This window comes from Barbatula barbatula (genome assembly GCF_947034865.1).
Source record: "Barbatula barbatula genome assembly, chromosome: 20".
NCBI classification, from domain to species: Eukaryota; Metazoa; Chordata; class Actinopteri; order Cypriniformes; family Nemacheilidae; genus Barbatula; species Barbatula barbatula.
The window spans coordinates 19,942,163-19,962,948 of record NC_136783.1 but is presented as its reverse complement, the minus strand read 5'-3'; the positions used below and the strand labels follow the sequence as shown (position 1 = coordinate 19,962,948).

General features: G+C 40.3%; 2 protein-coding genes across 2 annotated transcripts in view; both read right to left on the bottom strand.

Annotated features, from left to right (window-relative positions):
• erc2 (ELKS/RAB6-interacting/CAST family member 2) overlaps positions 1–2,560 on the bottom strand; it is a gene marked incomplete at its 5' end in the record, with an annotated part of 33,934 nt that extends 31,374 nt beyond the window's left edge. The window contains one exon of the mRNA XM_079482886.1: positions 1,913–2,560. Coding sequence (XP_079339012.1) covers positions 1,913–2,560 — 648 coding nt within the window. The remainder of the gene's footprint in view (positions 1–1,912) is intronic.
• Positions 2,561–7,727: 5,167 nt separating this feature from the next.
• bsnb (bassoon (presynaptic cytomatrix protein) b) overlaps positions 7,728–20,786 on the bottom strand; it is an 84,478-nt gene continuing 71,419 nt past the window's right edge. The window contains exons 6-12 of the mRNA XM_079482913.1: positions 18,701–20,726; positions 17,526–18,343; positions 17,333–17,444; positions 15,926–16,051; positions 15,540–15,595; positions 15,144–15,249; positions 7,728–10,715 (exon numbers count right to left, since the gene is read on the bottom strand). Of these exons, the coding sequence (XP_079339039.1) occupies positions 15,555–15,595; positions 15,926–16,051; positions 17,333–17,444; positions 17,526–18,343; positions 18,701–20,726 (3,123 nt within the window). The 3' untranslated portion in view covers positions 7,728–10,715; positions 15,144–15,249; positions 15,540–15,554. The remainder of the gene's footprint in view (positions 10,716–15,143; positions 15,250–15,539; positions 15,596–15,925; positions 16,052–17,332; positions 17,445–17,525; positions 18,344–18,700; positions 20,727–20,786) is intronic.

Below are 20,786 nucleotides of genomic sequence, written 5' to 3'. Positions count from 1 at the left end.
AGAAGAATAGATCCGAGCCCACAGCTGACGCCAAACCTGGAGGCAGCGGTAAACAACTTTGACAATGTAGAAGAAACCCTGAAATAAGCTCAACTTTGTTGGGAGTGAATAATCTTCACTGAAGACCTTCACTGAGCTGAATTCAGTCCAACCCTTGTAACCCAAACTCTGTTTTAAAACATAAAGAGATGCCATATCGTCTACTGACCATAACTGACTGAATCATAAATGATTGGGAATATTCAATTTAGGCAGTAACTCAGAAATAGCATCTCTGAAATGAATCGCACAGGCTGGCTGAAATAGTCTTTTATACCCCCATTCACTATGACCTGCTTTTTAAATATAGTGCACATTAATAAGATAATGCAAACAAGTGAATTCAGACACCAAATGAATGCACTCTATAATGTCCATTATTGTTAAAATAACAAAAAATGTCTTTCCTCCAAAAAGTGCACTGTAATAGGATATAGAACGCTATTCTGGGCCATTGATTTTAATAGAGATTGATGTTGGCACGTTACAGATTTAGTGAAATACATAAATAGCAGGTAAAACAGTCATTTATGAGTAATTGTCCTTGTTAAGTAAATGTTTCAGTATATTTTTTAGATTTAACAACTTTTCCTTGATGGATTTCTCCCTCAAAAGCCTCAATGTATACACATATGTGAAGGATAAATGCAATGCTGTCTTAGTTTTTGGATTTAGAAGGTATATTAAATGGTAGGAAAATGCTGTCTATGATTTGAAACAGAGATTATTTATTTACTATTTATTACACGGCTCGTTGGAATGCTTGTTTCTGATTGGCCAGTCACGATATTTGCAGGTTCGTTATTCCCATATAACAACCTGGTAACACATGGTAACCCGGACACAGCAAATCATTTCGACAGTTTTTATTGACACATTAAATATAATATGTCTTATTTATACTTACAAATGATTAAACCGAATTGCCTGTTCGCAATATTTGAATGTCGTTTCTTACCGTAAAAAAGAAAGTAAACCTTGCGGAGGGTCTGCATTCGGTCTTTCTCATGTGGCAAGTAGCCATGTAATAAGCAGGATAATGTACAAGCAGCCGGCTGTTATCATAAAATGAGCCCCTTCAGTGTCAGGTCCTAATCATACTGTCGAGGGCTTATTTCTGCGATAACATCCGGCTGCCTTTACATTACATTATGTAGAGCTGAAACATACTGTACCGAAAGCAAATTCCACCGGCACTGTCGTGTGGCTAAATCATAATACTATCTGGGTAGGCAGTTCATTAGGTTTTAAAACAGAGACAGTATACTGTATATCAAAGCCACTATACGTGTCACACTTACAATACAGAGCAATTTATATAACATATAAATTGGTAAAGCACAAAAGAATCACCTCAGCCAAATATGCATTCTTAAAAATAAAGGTTAAAGAGGGCAATTGTAAAAAGAACATCTATTTTTTTGCCATCAAAAACAGTACTTAAGTATTTTTCCTCAAGGACAATTTTCAGGTATCTGTACCTTATCTGCGTGTTTTTACTTTGGGAAAAGATTTACTTGTAAAAGCATTGTAAAGCATATACGTATATCATATTTTTGACATCCCTATATTTTATAAATACATGTTTTTTAACCGTTAAGTACATTCAAAATCTAGCATTTTCATAATTTTTCCAAAGTAAACAAGTATAGACACTTGAAAATGTACTTCAGAGTTAAAATACTTTATTGTATTGTCCACCTCTGATAAAACAACCCGTTAGACATTTCGTTTTAGCAGACGATACCTGGAGAGAGTCATAAGAACCTAAAAAATCTACAAAGAATCTATATAGTTAAGAATGCACAGTTATGTCACTTTTTAATCAAGCACTTCATATGATCAAACAAGAACACAAAGGAACCATCCTAACCTGATTCTCCTCATGGGTCACCCGCATCTGCTCCTTCAGGATAGAGGTTCGTGCCGCCTCCTCTTTTCTGATCACCCGTTCTTTCTTCAGCTCTGGGCTCCAGAAGCTCTTGATGCTGTTTGTTGAGGAGTCCAGCTTGCTGTCCTTCAGGTCCAGTTCTCTGCGAAGGAGTTCGTTTTCTCTGTGCATGTCCCGCATTTGTGCCTGGAGCTCCAAAAGTTCACCCCCACCGCCCCTCACTGCCTGACGCAGAAGGGCAGATGGAGTCCCCTGGTGGTGGAGCATGGAGAGCGAGCCCAAATCTCCATACGACAACAGGTCGGCGTGTGGAAGCCCCACTGTAGCGATGTTGGGGGTGCTACCCATGACCCGGCTGCCATAAATCGCTCGGTTCGTGGCCCTACCGAGCGTCATGGTGCCTTTAGGGTACGTAGCCGTGGATCCGACGCCTTCATGATCGCTCAAGTACATAGGGCCGGATGTAGCATAGGCAGCATTGAGAGATTGGATGTTCTCCATGGATAAGGTCTTACAGCCCGAACTTCCGCTGTTGACCCGTCGGTGGCCCAACCGTGGGGAGCGGGGCAGCCGCGGCGAGCGTGCAGGGCTGCCCTCGATGTGGCTGACGGCACGTGCACTGCCGTACATCGCTCAGGGTTCTGTTGTACTCGACGTCCGTAAGAGGGGCGTGTTGCACTGTAAAATCTGCCCCTTTGCCAAATGACAGGGCATTTACTGCATCCTGAGAAGATAAAAAGAGTCATTTGAAACTTCAAAATGGCTGCTACAAACTCTACTACATAACATTTTTCATTTTAAATAGCTTACAGCTACTTAAAATGCAAAGACTTCTTAGCTTCCTAAGAGACGTACTTCACATGCACGCATCAGAAAACAAGAGTCAATGAGTCATTTTATTCTTTATCATTTTCAGACTTCCTACGGATGTCTTTCATTTCAATGAGGTACAACACTCGTTTTTATGACTCTAAACGAGAAGTGCCCGCAGTTTTCTCAGAGGTGTGGACCACTTGCTGCTTGCGGGGATGGGGATGGGGATGAGGCTGACGCTGTGGAGAGGGTTGCTATGGCAACAGTGACTGAGCTAAAGAAAGAGAGCGCACCTGTTTTCACTCGTATGACCAAGCATTGAGGATGTGTGGGCATTCACGGGTGCGAGAGAGAGAGAGAGAGAGAGAGAGCGTGTGGGAAATGTACATTTATGCTGACATTCAGAGAGGGTGCTGCAGATGGCCGCTTCATCTGTGCAGTTCCATGCCAGAGAGGGGAGATGTCCAGTCCTGTTGAAAACTTCATCTTTTTAGCCAAAGGCCATTTATAGCTCACTGTACTGGACAAATGAAGACGAACTTTACATTTTCTTACCCGCCACCACAACGTTAAAGTGCTGTGGATGGTTGCCAAGGTGTTGCTATGCAGTATCTAGCCAATGTCATTTGAGAACCACTTCGAATTAAAAGGTTATGCCAGACCCCTTAATTCCAGTGAAAGCCAATCTTAATGCAACTGCATACAGTGACATTCTGGAGATTTGTGTGCTTTGTGAGGAATTTGAGGAGGGGCCTTTCTGTTTCAGCATCACAATGCCTGTGCGGCGTGAGCACAAAGCAATATCATTTACTCGATAATTGATGATAGTTCGACAGACCTGAACTTCACTAAACACTTTACAGTGTCAAACTGGCTTTTTCGAATCCTTACCCTTACGTATTAGTAGCAGTAGTAGTATTGCTTGTCTTTGGAATCTCCATGGAGTAAATTAAACGTTTAATAAAACAAGCTTTTTGGGAACAAAAACAACTTAATTAGTCGAGAGTTGAGAGACACTTATAAAAGAATTGAATGACAGAAATAGCATTTACTTGCGAGGTAATATATAGAACCCAGCTGTTCTCCAGCATTACAGGCTTAATCGGTGTGGCAGGATGCATAGCATGAGCCAGTGACTCTCTCTTTTTCTCTCCCACCCACTCCGAAGCTGAACATACTGTGTTTATAGAGACACAAAAGGGCAAATTACCAATTGATACATGGAGACCCAACCAAGACATTAAAATTTTGTGCATGGTTTGCACCCACACGTGGATAGCAATCAATTTTATTTTGATGGCAAGAATGATACATTTGTCATTTTATTTTTCAATTATAACATCACTTTACAAAGACTAAACAAATACATTTACATCCTGATCCTCTCATAAATAATCTAAATTATTATTATTGTAAAGCATCTGTAAAATGAGCACTTGTTCTCTCGTGGTCTGTAGCAATTGTTGCCAGTCAGGAAATTATTTTCAAACCAATGCTGCCGGCAAACTATGAAAAATATCGTCTAACATCCCATAATGTAATCATGGATTGCTAAACGCACTGTTCTTCCCACAGTTCAAACGCCAATAAATGATTTGATCTTTTAAAGATTGCAGAGTGACGTCACAAGCGAAGGCCCTCCCCTATCATTCAACCATTGCCCCCGCGAATAATATCTGTTTTCTGATTGGCCCAAACCTTTGTCAATCATGAGCAAAAAAATCACCCGTGAGGCTGACAGCACATACATGCCCATGTTACATTTAGCAGACGCTTTTATCCAAAACCATTTACACACTTGAAAATATAATGCTTGAATAGACAGAATGCGTGGTGTTAAATATAATTCACGTATAAAATGTTGACAATTGTTATTTCTAACAATACATCGAAATAACCGACACGTATCCACAGCGGTGACTGAACACAACTAGACCGCATACAGAAACATCCTCAGAGTGAAACGTCAATATTTTTCATTCATAAGCTAAGGCTAATTGGAAAGCTTCCTACAATATTAAGAATAAACTGAATACACCGTAAGAACAAATGCTTTCAAACAGCATCGACCGATGCTTCAACCCGTTCATAGTAGCCTACACGAGAAACGGTTTTGAGCTCATTTTTACTACACAACATAATATAATTAGCCTACATCGACGTATATGACCTCATTTCGATCGTTTACTATGAGTTCTACCTAATTCCTGTCAATGAAACCCAGCATAACGTTACATTTCGTTACCTTCTCAACGACGTCGCCGCTCCATCGTTGTGCGGGTCCCCCAGCCTCAGCATCAGTATCCCACGACCTGCATCCACTCCAGCCTCAGCATCCCGCGCTCCGATTGGACGCGCGAGCAGACGCCCCGCCTCCTACGCTTATAAGGGAGCTTCAGACGCGGAGAAGATTTAAAGGGACAGCGCGCAGAACACCGACAGACATCGGTCACACGAGGCGTTGTCGCCCATACATGTAGGCTTATTACACAGCATCATCACTTGTTAGGCGTAATTTAAAGCCATTGTAGCTTACAGGGCCAAGGTATTTATATTAATAACAAAGAATGTTTTGACCATCAAAGAAGAGGACATGAGATGTAGACCTCGTGCTCCGGTTGATCTCGTGCACCTATATTTACTCAAATACAGTGTCACGAACTGTTATGTGTGCACTGTCATTCAATTGCAAATTTTATTGCATAAAAGCTACTTATGAACTCAAATTAAACAGCTGGTAAAAGATGAAGATGATCGTTCTTGTAATTTAGCACTAACAGCCTTTCTTGTAATGAATTCTGTGAAGGTCACGTGTAAGAACTTTCCGTGAAGTCTGCCGTCCAGGCCATGCCAATCGTATGTGGTCTAGTGTGGTCATATGACCCCTGTTGTAATTGACTATGATGCATGTGGTGCTTTGTGATTGGCTGGGTGCCACTCAAAGATTTCACCTTCAGCTCTTTCTCCAGACTCCAGAATGATGCTCGAGGATGGAGACGGACGGTGATGTGAATAATATCTTACACAGCCCTTTCATGCTATAAGCCTTCCTGGCACTAGGGATTTTAGCAAATGTTGATGGAGAGTACGTGTGACAGTGGGTGGATGAGAGAAACAAACAGCACAACAGCAAACAGAAGGTTTGTTGGGGCACAAGCTTTAGCACCCACTACAGTCCCTCACTTACATCAGTTTCTCATCATATAGAATTACTGGTAAATGTATCCCTGAAACTGTCGTAAAAAATTTGCTGAATGTTTATTGTTTGGTGTCTCCGAAAAAATTTGATGGACATTGCTTGGTCAAGTCGCTTTGGATAAAAGCGTCTGCTAAATGACTTAGTGTAAATGTAAATATTGATTATTTACTGAGAGAGAAATTACGATCTAAATCAAACTAAAGGGCACCAAATAAATACCTAATCATGATCACTGAGAGAGCTCATAACTCACAGTAAGAATGAAACGGTCCAGTGCTGACATCTAGTGGCCTTGTCAAAACTTACATTTGTGTATTTATGTGTGTTTGTGAATAAATGGCGATACCTAATAACGTTACATGTCTATGCAAAAGTCGCCATCACGACAGCATGGTCTTCAGTGGATCCTAAACTGGGGTACGGGAGGCTGAGCCCACGCGGCTCTCACTAAATCCTTGGTGTTCGGAGTCTGACGTCATCACGCAACCATTTTAACAATCATTTGTGGTTTATATGGTTAAAGTTAGGTTAGGGTGTGGGTTAGGATAAAGGGTTCGTAAGACGCCAAGGATTTAGGATGCGTCCAAGTACCCCCACTTGCGGTCTTTGCACTTGACCACTTGACTACTTTCATGACGTATTTCCTGGGCCTAGTGTTCTAGTGGGTGTGAAGATCCCAAGTGAACATTATGTATTTCAAACCCGATGGGTCACACGTTGAAAGTGCAAACCGTTAATAAATGGGGTGTTTCAAATTATGAGATAAAAAGCAGTTTTACAAAAGACATAATAGTCACACTACATTTTACTACGAAATTAAATGTAATATCTAATTAAATAGTCAAGTCAGATTTATTTGTATTGTATCAATATTAAACTTCTTTTCCCTATAGTGATGTGTATCTGAGTGAAACGCCTTCTGAAATTAGATCAAATGTAGGGCGGGGCTTTATTTCGCTCTTCAACTTATGATTGGTTAGTTGTAAATTGGGCATGCAGGGAGGGCCTGGCCATTGGACAGTCAGCGTAGTCCTACCTCTTTTTTGTTGCTGTCGAGATTTTGTTGAGGGAGAGAGGAGCTTATGCGATTTTATTAAAGATAACAAGTGCAAATGAATTTGAAATAAATAACGGCGTGCACGGAGAAATCATTTATAGTAATATCTGCAACACTGTGTGAAACACTTAAAATGTTCCTGTTTGACTGCATGGTGACTTTAAACATTAAACTAATATTGAAACCGATTTGTTTTCTGAAGCGAGAGGTGATGGGATAAATCACGCAATATGGATGTGTAATCGCACTTTTCATGTAGAAAAATTTGGTGTGTTCCACTCGGCATCTTTGGCATGAGATCTGCATGAGCGCCTCATGGCCTAATCCCACAATTCACCTGGAGAACGTGGAAATTATTGAAATGCATTAACTATAGTTTTAGTTGTTTTAGCGCGTTGCTACACTTTGATTTTTGAAGGCCTTTTTCTTCCCAAGTCACAAGAACAAGTCTTTAAAGAATTTGAGTATGGATGTATCTCTGTTCTAAAACAAAAATGGGTTAGAGTCTCTTAAAATAATACACAGACTGTTTTCCTCCGTTCTAATAAATTATTAGAAAATCTCAAGGAATTATTTTAGGACTACAGACTGAACGGCTCTATTGTGGCCCCTTAACGCTTAGCCGTCAAACTTCTGTTGGGTGATTTTAACACTTAGTTTAGAGAGAGAGAGATGAAATGTTATCAGTACACCAGACCATGTCGTTTTTCATTTTTGTCTTTATTCTTCTCCAGTCTGGAAACAAATTGCAGGTTCAATATTTTCATAATCACATTACATGACATGATGCACCAAAATGTATCTTTTAAACAGGAATACATTAAAATAAAACACAATATTTCACAATGAATACTGGACTCACATTAATCCCATTGCACTTACAACAGTGAGTGAATCACTTGTGAGATTGTTTATCTGGATCTGTGTTGCCTTTATCATGTTTTGCCTTTTACGTCCCAATTTAATTCACACAAATGATTATTTCATCTAAACCCACTTTTCTGGAACAATCATGAGGGAAGCCACTTAATATTTTAACAAAGACAATATGTATAGAACCCTACACATATCGAATGTTTTCAGATTCGTCTCTTTTTTCCTCTGTAGTCAACAGTCATTGAGAGCCAGCAACATGTACGGTGAGTTTTTTCCTCATAATAATAACAATAATTATCATTATTCTTTTATACACAAAAGCACAAAAGGTTGGCAACAGGGCCGGTGTGTAGTTGCACAAGACGGCCATCATTTTACTCATGATATTTAAACACTGTACAAAATAACCAAAGTCAGTATTTACAGCAACAGTTAGTGTGTATGTGTGTTTGAGTAACTGTGTGTGTGTGTGCGTGCACATGCCTGTTTATGTGAATGTTTGTTTTCGCATATTTCTATCTATCACTGTGGCCGGCTTTTGTGGTGGCAACTTTGGCTCATGCACTTGTTATTGAATATCTCCATGATAACAGTGATGACATTCTTCATCATTGATTGACTAAACAGCATTCCAGTATCAAAAAGGAAAAGGTTTGCCTCTTCCCGACCAATCTCGTGACGAATTGGTCATGGTGATGAACAGTTTGTGCTTTCAACGTTCATGCCCTGATCTTCTTATGAATGGAGGTGAATTCATGCTACATACAGTAAGCACTAGCAGGTTTTCTCATGTGTTCTTCAGAGCACTGTTTTGGATTGAATCATCATATATACTTCCTTAAGTTGCTAATAACGTCGATCTTTCCTCTATGGAGAAGTGTTGCAGAACGTTCAAACAATTTCCACAGAATAAAAGTGAATGTTGACTTGACTGCTGTGGTCACCATTTAGCCTACTTTGATTGTACAAAACAACTTTGATATTCAGCTCTAAATAACTTTTTCCGAGTGTTACGGAAGAAAGTCATTCGTGTTTGGAACGACACGAGGGCCAGTAAAGGGACATTCACTTTTTATCTTCTCGCAAGTAGGTTTTCTTCATCAAAGTCACAGAGTATTGGAGAAACGCAGAACGACCAGTTACGTACATGATATTTGCAGACACCATAGCGAAATGACTCGAGCACGGCATTTTCTGTTGAAGGAGATGGAATAACGAGTGCATAAGCCTGACTTATCACCTGATCATACCGCAGACACAAAGACCAGATGACGACACTACAAAGAGCCAAAGAGAGCTGAGCAGATTCATGCCACAAGCAACAGAGATGGTGGATGTCCAAGACCAACAGTCCACACAGTTAACCCTTTGGCAACAGATTCCCTGAAAACAAGGGAAGACGACGGGTTTCATAAACATGCCAGTAAAACAAAAAGAACTAGTAATTTGCTATCTTCATACATACAGATAAATACAAACACGTCCTTATTCGTATTGGAACCCACCGTCACGCAGTATTAGGGAGGGATGTTACAGTGGAAATGGTTTTACATGAATTATTGCATAGAACATTTGAAATCGGTTCATACTCTCTTCCTAAGCGGATGTTTGGAGCTGTTTATGTGTTTTTTTTGAAGAATGTGTATTTGAAAGTATGTGGGAGAAGGTAATGTTGTAGTTCGTTTCATCTGTCTATGTATATGATACGGGGAAAAGCAGATTTGTGACTGAGAAACGTTTAACAACAAAACTATTGTGCTCTGTACGAATTAGCATGCTATTGCTTTAAGGAAAAAAAACATATTTATATAGATATAAAAACACATTAGATTACCAATAACGATGAGCAAAATGTGACGGTATAAATAATAATAATAATACCAAACATTAAACAAAGAAATACCAAACCCATAAATACACAAATCAATATATTACAATAGTGATTATGATATATTTGTACATGTTCAGCAGTGTACAGTTGTGCAAAATAAATCAAGTAAGGATGATATGGAACTTATAAAAACTGTGAGGTATACAAGTAAAAAATATTAGTAAGGCTCTTAAGTTAAAAGAAAAGTAGGCAAAACTGATATGAAGCTAATCAAATGAAATAGAAGAAAACAAAGGGAATTCTGGGATAGTAATGGCTTAGTAGTTGACAAATAAAGGATACGACTATACTAACATTCTGACCTATTACTGACCTCGGGACTTGACTGATAGTTTATTTTAACCTCTACATTAAAGAACCAGCTTTTTACACAAGGTGCACATGGCTTCACCCTTAAAGACTCTGAAAAAGGTGTCTAGATATGGATTCATATATATATATCTCATATATGTATACATATAGATTTTTTTGTGCGTGCATTCCATGTCCACGGTTTACACATTTGCATTCATTACACACGTGAGAAAAAAGTCTAAAGAAGAAACAAAAACATTCATAGAGAGAGGGTCAATCATCGCCATATTGGAATGTCAAGATCTTAGAAATCGAGCATACATGTTTTAAACATTGTTGTAACATCGTTCCTTCCAAGCCTTTGTAGATAGTCATTCTTCATTATTCTGGTGTCCACGCGTCGGAGTAAGTCTTCATTTGAACTGTGGAAAGCTAAGATCTGTGGCTGCCAGACAACCTCACGTGGCTTAGAGAACAAGGGGGGACACCTGAGCACTGAGTTTGGCGTTTTGGGAATTGCAATTGATTCATGGACAGTTAAGGAAAGGCTCCGGAAGAGGGATTTAACCTCCGGTGCTGGTTGCTTAAACAGACCTCACCTAGTCGACCGGAATTCCCCTTAGTGGATGCATACTCGAAAACTTCAATGATAAATCTGGGGAAGTAATAGAAAGAAAGAAATATAATACCATCTTTTATGAGGGTTACATACACAAGACTGTTCTTAGACACTAGATGGCATTAGAGAATAAATATATCACACAAACAACACAAGTCATTACTATCTGATGCATACTGTACACACACAAAAAAATGAACTAGTTTGACAAAGATTTTGACACCACCACAAATAGCTACAGCAGAACGCCGCATATCAAATAGAGGTGGCAAGCGGAAATGCATGGCTCAGGTTTTAGCAAAACTGATTAATTTATCGACACAATTCAGCATCGGCTCAAAGAATCTCCTCAAAGGTTTAGGGATTCCCGAGCTGCGCATCTGACGCACTTTCCCCTATTGCTGCATTAGCAAACCACTTTGATGTACAATATGAAACAGGATTTGGATTGTACAATAAGCCAAGAGTTGAATTGGATTAGCTTTGGTTTTAGGAGACCCTAAACCCGTTTTATCCCAGATCCTTTCTCTGGATCTACACATGCACCACACCCACTGACAGTCAAAGACATCAAGAGTTATCAAGATACAGGAGGAGAGCCAGACTGCGTGCAGAAGAATCAATAGGAGAAATCGCACTGTCAATATGGTCTCTACAGCAAATAAAGTTTTTCAATCAGCAAAGGCATCAAAGGTTATCAGAAAGTTTTTTTTATTAACATAGTATGAATTATGCAATGTTTTATTCTTTAGTAATGTACTGTGTAGCATGTTTACGAAATGCAAGATTTAACATTCGGTTTATTCGTCAAACTGGAAACAGTTAAAAGGTTTAGCATTGTGGGATCTAATATTTTAATGCAGTGAGATCTGTCATATTTAGTAGGGTAAAGCCTCAAGTATGGTCCGGCCACCCGCATGACATAGTTTTCGTCATCAAGAGGGTCCGCTAGCATCCATGCAACCGTGTGCAACAGCACATGCGCGAGAAAAGTGTGCTAGTACACTAGGGGTCGATACACACGCAGAAAGTGTGCAGTGTGCTGTTGTCAAAGAAGAACGATACAAGACCAACATGTTGAAACGTGCAAAGTAAGCTAAGAAGCACATCCTTATCCAAACTGTTTGGTTGTTGTTCTTGTTGACTTGCTTGACTGGAGCATGCAACTGCAAACAGGCAGGCATTTTACGTAACGACACAGAGGAACCATCAACATAAAAACAATATCAACAGGGCTGAGTTTCAATATACACAACTAAACAGAAGGTACGTCCCAAATCGCATACTTATGCAACGTTCTGCAGCATTTTGTTGTATAAAAAGTTTGAGTAATGTGCCCACATTGGAAATTCTAACAAGAATAAGTGCAATTCAAGTACTCGGATGATGCACTTGTTCAACCGAGAAAAAAAAGTCAAATGCTGAACACTTTATGCACTAGGTAGTTGTAGTTTTGCTTATGTAATACAAGACAAGAGGTCTATCAGGAGGAGTGAGCAAAGTTTGCCTGTGGAGAAAATTTTAGACAACACTTTCTTTTAAAATGTATACACTAGATAGTACATGTTGCATTCTTTGGGTGAAGAGTGTACAGTATATACTTAATGTGTATATATATATATATATGTGTCATAAGTAGCACAGTATTATTTTGACAATGTAGCCAAAAACATATGGGTCAAAATGATCGATTTTTATTTTCTTATTCCCTACCGTAAATATATAAAAATGTTATTTTTGTGAGTAATATGCAATGCTAAGGACTTCATTTGGAAAACTTTAAAAGGCGATTTTCACAGTATTTTGATGTTTTGAACCCTCATTATTGAAATAGTTGTGTCTCAGCCAAATATTGTCCGGTCCTAACAAATCATACATCGATGCTTTCAGCTTTCAGACGAATGATTTTTATAAATCTATAAAAACCGACCCATAAGACTGGTTTTGTCGTCCAGGGTGTCTATATGTCATTTGAGACACAACTGCAAAATAGCGGCAATAGAGGCTTCGTCATCTCCTTACTGATTTAAAAACAATTCATTGTCATGTCATGTCTTGTGCAATTTTGAGTCAGTCATTATTAGCGTGATTTATCAGAATCACACTCTTGAATAAGCTTTGACCGGATGCTAATGCTAATGCTAATCCAGGCCCACAGATCTGCATGCTAATTATAGCTCACACGGACTGGCCTAATTCACCTACAGTTAAGAATGAAAGGTAAGATGTGTGTGGCCTCAGGTAAGGGTCAGATAATCTCTAAACATCACTAAAGACTGTGGTTGAGGACACATGTCTTACTAGGATACAATTCTAACGTGGTCCGGTCTACCACATCTCTCACAACCTTCAAAAAACCATTTAAAACCCATCTCTTCTGTGAATACTTGACAGACAAATGGAAAAAAGTACACTAACCCTCTCTCTTCTCTCAACAGGTAGTGGTCTAGCTTTTGCTTGAAACTAGTAACTTTGTATTAGCACCTATTTTACTATTTTACCTATTTTACTATTTTACTTTTATGACATATCGCTTATTGCTCCCTGAACTCTTTCTAAGTTGCTTTGGATAAAAGCGTCTGCTAAATGACTAAATGTAAATGTATAATTTATGTGTATGACAAGACGGAAAAAAATCTATTTTTTGCTGCCAACTTTTGAGTTCAGCTTGGAGTGAGTTTTTCGTCCAGAACTACAGAGGGTTGTAAAAGAGTATGAGAGGTTGTATGAGAGTTGTAAAATAACATAAAAACCTTGCAATTAAAAGTATTTTGATTGTCAAAAGAGCTGATAACATAATTTGATTACTTTCATTCATTTTAGGTGAGCCGTCACTTTAAATTTTGCACACAGACTAGACAAGAGCTGTGTCACAATTCGAAGGCTGCGTCCTCCATAGGTCATCCAGGTTGTGTCATTTCATTTCAATTTACATTATAAAATTAACACTTGTTTCTCTGAAGACGCAATCATTGTAGTTTCATTCTTACCTAGAAATGTAACGGTTGCCTTACTGAAATAAAGACGTTTGTGCCCAACAAACGCAGCCTTCGAATTGAGACGCAACCTATAAGATAAAGGCTGTAGACACGTGTCTTGGGAGATCTTGTCAAAGCATTAAAGATTAAATATGTACACATTTATTCTTATCACTAATAAAATGCTGAAAATACCTCTGTTACTCTTGTCTCGTCACACTAATAATAGCGAACAACATTACATGAATCACGTAAATGACATATTTTTCACTTAAATTAGCGTTTTTTAGTTTGCATCACTGAATATTATCGCTCAACATTTCTAATGTTAAAAAAATTTAAAATATTGAATGTTTAGCCTCTAACGTTGTGCGTTGCACTCGAACCTTAACTCTGATTTAATTGGTCACCACAACGGTAAACAGTAACTCTCGCCTTCTTACATTTGATTGGCCAATGGCACCTTATTTTGACATTGAGGTCCACTGCTAGACAGCTGAGGAAATACAGATAGAAATGCGTGAGAGTTGACAGCCCTGCATTTATGCTCAAAATATATTCTTTGACAACGGCTCTGTCTGAATGAGTTCTGTTTTAAACTGTATGTCTTTTTTTACAAAAAAACTAAATAAAGAATAATTTATGCTAAGAGTGAATGTCGAATTTTTAAAAGGAAAATTCAGGAAAACAGGAAAATTCTTTCATCACACACACCTGTATGAAATTAATGTTTCTGCAGAACACAAAAGAAGAGAGTTGGAAGAACACTGGTAACAAGACAACATTGGACCTCGTTGACTGCAATTATAAACCACCAAATCATTTCTCAAAATATCTTCTGTAGTGTTCCACAAAGGTATATCATATAGTCATATTGACTGAATTAATATTTTTGGGGGAACGTTTAATGGAATCCTTCATCCTTTAGGCTTGCTATTTACTGCTCTGTGCTGCAATGCAAGTGCATTCATAGATACGGTTTAAGAATTCATACAGACATCTTTGAGTACCTGAAGGAATCTGAAAATTTCACTTGAAGAGCAGTATAAACATGCAAAACTTTCTTCCCAACGTCTCTTTTCACTCCCCTGCATATACAGTCGAATTCAATCATGCATTCGTGAAATCTTATTTGTGCTAATTCCACACAGATTTGTTAAAAGGCCGTTGTGTAAAGGGTCTTGAATGCTGACACAGGCATTCTGCTCCATCTGTTCCCTGATAATTCTGTCCAACTGCCAACACCGTCTCTGGTGAGTCATCAATCCATTTTGTTATGAAATGCATAATATATGTAAATATCTCCTTGAAACATAATTTCTACTGGTTAATCTCCTACAATGCAATGAGACCAAACTGATAACAGTTACAAATGGTCTTTCATCCTTTGAGGTATGCAAACTCAATCTACCAATATAATAAATACGTATGCATTCTTTGGGTTTAAATATTATTAGTTAACCAGGCTGCAAAATGAAATACTCACCAGTGTCCTCAGGTGTACCCCGCTGTCAGCCGAAGATGTTGAATGGCAGATACAAATTCATAGTTTTTTTTCAACTCGAACCTTTCAAGTCAACCCCAACAAACGCCTGAAACAGCAACATTGTATGTTACATATAACACATATGGCCAAAAGGAAAAGGAAAAGGAAAATACCTATATACGGTTATGTGCAGAGCTTACACCTTACACAAAAAATATTGATTTAATGCTTCATTATAGGCCATAGAAACCAGTGAAAAGTGCAAAACGTTTTCGAGACACAGCTCTTCCTCAGTGCCACATATAAAACATAACAAATATCATCGGTGTAACAAATGCATTGTATTTTTTTTATTTAACGTGCACTAGTCTTATCCACCAGGTTAATGCACCTCACCTTGCTTCTAGCACATCACCAAAATGAAGTAAACTTCTTCCCGAGAGCAGATACAGCTGTGTGAAAAATATACAGGATACATTTAATACAATTATAAAACAAGCATCAACATTCCATATGATAAAAAACTGAAATAATAGTAAACTCGTAATTTGATAAATTGCTAAAATCAAAGTGTTGGTCTGCACTCGGTCATTTTGCATTAACCCTGGGTACTCATGGGAGCTATCTCTGAGATTGCTGTACTGAAAGCTGTTGTGGATGAAAACCATCTGCTTAATGGCAACTAATTTATAAACTCAGCCCAGACATGTCACATATTCTCCAAAACATCTGCCTCCATCTCTGGTGCCAAAATCTTGATTGCTTATATTTCAGTTCCATACCATCTCCCAGTTTCCCCGCTTGTTCCGCAGCTCCGCCTTGCAGGATCTTTGTAAGAACATTATCCCCTTCTGCAGGCGGCTGTGCAGCGCTCCCTATCCCCCCTGGTCGGGGTGTTGCCTTTGACCCTGGGGAAAGAAATACTTTTTCTAAGACGTTTATCTGATGTTTTTACACAGCAGATGTTTTCAAGAGCTTTAGCAGACATCTTACAGACGTACCTGTGCAATCTGGGATATTATATATTTTGAAAATGTTTCGAAAATATTGTACCTAAGCACAATCTTGCCAATAGGTTGTTTGCAATCACATGTACAGCTGGAGAGCAGCAAGTGATTTTCCTCCACAGGAATTCACTATTACAAACTCAAAGTACCAATGTTTAACGACCTGAACAACAGGTAAGCCCAAATTTCTGTCAAAACAACAACCACGGAAAACCTAAATAAATACATTTGATTATCACTGATATCAAACACAATCATGATAACAGAAACGTTTTATGTTCTCAGTTTGTCGCTGCCTTGAGCCACGTTATGTGGTTTCATTATAATTAACTTCTATGAAGAACAAGCTTAACAGGACACTATTATTATCCCTGGAATAAGTCCTTGTTCTTTTAACAGTAGCTAGTGTTTATAACAATTAAGGTTTAATAGAAATTTGGTCGTTGTTCGTCAAAATATGGTTGTTTTTTACGTGGTCGTTGTTTCGGTACGTTAAGCTGTTTCATTATAATGGACTTCTATGGGGGAGAAACGCTTGAAGCGAGATTTATCACTTCATCTGTTTAATCAGGACTCGATCTTTGCAGCTAGTGTTCATGACAAGGTTTTACAGAAATTTTGAAATTTTTGCTCACCTAGTCCTTGTTTAGGTACATTAAACCATGTTAAGCGTTTTAGAAAGTAATCCGGCCTTCTTACTACAAGCCACATTTATCTCCGTTTCTCAATCAATCCTCCATTTTCCCCCTTCATGAACACTTTTTATACACAATAAAAACACCTTTCATGGTTTGATCGATTTGAACAGTCAGGAACGACGCAAAACAGGTATTTTGAGTTTGTTATAGTGGTGAATTCCTATGGAGAAAGTCACTCGCTGCCCTCCATTCACGCAGTGTCGTGACGTCATGTGCAAACATCCTATAAAGTATTTTTAACGTGAAACGGAAGATGAGATGGTACAATATAGAGTGACTTCTCAGCTAGGCCTCTAAGCGACTTAAACCTGTTGTTTTTTTTTTGCAGTACAGAGTAGTAATAATATTTTTTTGTCAGAGATAACATTCACCAAAACAATCACTGAATTGCACGAACAGGTAAAAAAAAATCAGCTATTGCCTTGAAAACAAATCATGCTGAAAACAAAAGATGCTTTGAATAAGACAATTTAGCTTTACTTACCGATTCCTGTGACAGGAGCCTGTGGTATTTTTGCAGTCTGGGGTGCTGCTTTTGAACCAATAGCGACTGCAGGAGTTGGTGCGGCAGCAGGCGCAGCTGTGTCTGGTTTTGCCTGTACAGACATTGTATACAGTTTGTCATGTTCCAAAAAAAGTTCAAAAAGATTTCATACCTAAGCTGAATGAAAACTCACCATAGCAGCAGCCGGCTGGGCAGTGGGTGGTCCTCCTGGCTGTTGTCTTGCCTGTGTTGGAGCCTGACCTGGCTTAGCTTGCTGCTGAGTTGTACCCGTTCCTGTGCCAGGAACTGCGGTGGTGGGCTGAGTTGCTCCCATTGTGGTTGCTGGCTGTTGTAACTGCTGCTGTGTACGAGTTGTTTGTCCCAATTGTTGCTGTCCTTGCTGTGCTGCCTCAGGTGGCTGAGGCCCTGTCTGCTTGGCAGATGCTTGCTGGCCTGCTGTAGATCGTTGATGTTCGTGCTGTGTTGATGCTTGCTGTTCTCCATGCTGCTGCCTGGATCCTGAAGACGGCTCCTGCCTCCTAGAAGAACCCGGTTGCCTCTGTCCCCGTTGTCCATTTGAGCTGTGATGGTGTCCGGATGGATCCCGGGAGTATTCTCCAGAGTCGCGGTGACTGGCAGATCGTGGATCGGAGGGTCTTTTCTGTGAAGAAGACGAGCTGACACGGCTGTCTGAGCGAGCCGATGGATCTTTCGGATGGGATCGTGAAGAACGTGATGACCTGGGATCATCTGAGGCATGTCGGGAGGAGGAGTGCCTTCCTGAGCTGTTGCCATGGTGACGGTGGTCCCGAGATGAGGACGAATGCCGCTGATTCCCATATTCATCTTGAGGCCACAGATCTTCCTCGGGAGGCTCGTCATAATCATGATAGGTGTGCTTCACGTTGCTTCTCCTGCCAGAGGACAAATGACTTCCGCTCCCGTGGTGCCTTGAGCGAGCTTCACGTGGTTTTTCAAACCAGTCAGTCTCCTCCTGACCCAGATGATAGGCTTTTTGGGAAATTAAGTGAAAGGTCAGTACTACATGGTGTACAAGGAGCAGAATATGGACACACTGAAGCCATGCAGGAGGTAAAATAGAGTGTCCAAATCCCCCCAAAAATGGAAGGCAACTAAAATAAAACAGCCAAAATAAAAAAAACGGAGACACTTGTATCACATAATCTCAAACAGATAACATAAATTCAGGCAGTTCATGCAAAAAAGGCAGAAATAGTTTCATGCACTGATAACAGCATTCACATACAGTTCATACTTCTCTTCTGCCTTCAAGGCAAGGTATTTGGCATGCAGGCGTTTGATTGTTAGATGCATTTAACAGGCAGTTTGTTATTCAGCACCAGTTACCTTCACTATCTGAAACAGCACAGTGCATGTCATCGGCAAGGTAAGGGTCATCCGGCTTATACACATGACTTTTAGGAATATCCCTCATATGGTGGTCCTGCACATCTGGTAAGGAGTGGCTAGAACCATACTGGTTTCGTGCATCATGAGGATCTGGCACAGACCCACGACCGATACCCATTGGCTTTCCAACGGGACTGAGAGGGCTCTCTTCTTCCGAGTTCTGCGTACGTATGGAAGGGCGGCCGCCACGACTGTGCATGCCCCTCTGCGACCGTTCCATGGCGTCCCTCTCATAAGACTTACTTCGATAGCCACTTGAATCTCTGGAGGAAATCTTATCCATCCCATAACCTGTTGATCTGGATCGCCCTGAACCATAGAGACGATCGTCCTCTTCCAATGCCTCTCTTGATCCATAGTATTTCTGCTGATCATAGTTCTTCCTACCCGTCCTGGATACCACGGTGCAGCTACCGCCTGTTGATGTCGTCATGGTGTAGGACGCCAGATCAGACTCAACATCCCGAGCTTCTTCGATCGGTGAGAACTTGGAGATCTTCTGCTCCATGCCTTGCTTCCTATGCTTGCTACGCTTAGATGAAACAGCAGGTGCCAGATTTTTAGAAGAGTGCTTTTGGTTGCCCATTCCACCACTGCTGCGAGAAGAATGCTTATAGTCATCATAGTAGTAACCAGAACTGCTTACAGTGGTACCTGGATGTCCATGGCTGTCTACAGCATTTTGATAGGTGCTCGTAGTTCTTCCATACATATTCTCAGACCCATCACCGTATGCTGGCCCACGTGGGCCATTTTCGTTTCCATAACCCCGTGACATGTCAGAAGACCCCATATTCTCCTTTGTCAGTTCACTGATATCATCAATCATGACGTAATTTCTGGGGATATTCTGCTCTAGGTTGGTGGCATAGACGCCATCGGTCACATATCCTGATGATGGACTTGGGATCCGCTCAGTCAAAGGCTGGTCAGAAGTGCGGTATTGACCATAAGCATTATTCAGAGGTGAGGTATAGGCACCGCTGAATCCTGTCTCCTGAGCTGATGTGGCTATCGGCACTGAAGGATTACTGATAACCTCATAGTTTGTGGGTAGCTTTTGTTCAAGATCAGCTAGCGAGGTCTGTCTTGGCCTTTGATGGACAGAAAGCATGTCAGCTTGGGGTTGGTAAGACAGGCCCTGGGATGGATAAGGTAGTGTCTGGACGGGTAAAGGTGCAGTGGGTGGTTGAAAGCCCTGGTGACTGGGTTGCTGCAAACCAATATCAGACTCATAAGAAGGCTGACTGTAGCCATGAGTTGGGTATGGTGCCTGGTTCTGATAAGACGAAGGCTGAGGAGGATGAGGCTGGAAGGTTCCAGGCTGGGGCTGTGAGGAGTTTGGGTATTGTGGTGGTTGGAACCCAATTTGCTGGTAGGGTGCAGTGGGTGGTTGTGATGGCTGGGACTGCGGATATTGATATGGGACATATGAGGAGGTTGGGGGGTAATTAGTTGCATTCAAATCAGTAGTATACTGGTTAAGAGGTGTTGTACTTGGGCGTGTCAACATTCCATTTTCTTCATAGGTTCCTGCTGCTACCCCAGCTAGTCGCAAATTATTTAGTTCGCTATCTGACATGTAGTCACGTGCATCCCCTATGCATCGCAGGTACACCAACTCTCGTCGCTCTCGCTCCTTAACTCGGGTCTCCTTGCGTTGGTGGATTCCCAGTTCCAAGCAACGTAGTTTGGCATCAATCTCTTTCTCCTCTTCTTCTAACTCTGCCTGCTGTTTTCGTAGTTTAGAGGACTCTTGTTCCACAGCTTTTAGTTCACTCAGCAAGCCCGCCTTCATGGCACCATGTGAAGAACGTGGTAAGACCCTCTGGGACATTCCCGGGGAACTGTATATCTGAGGAATCGCCGGTGTAACAATCGGTAGAGGTGTCTCATCTGGAGGGGGACTTGGAAGTGTTCTCTTTACCTTTCTCATCATTGAGTTCTGCTGCAGGGCAGACATCTGGACAACAGAATTGTTTGAGATTTATTAGTATAACAGTAAACATGCAGTCAGATTTAT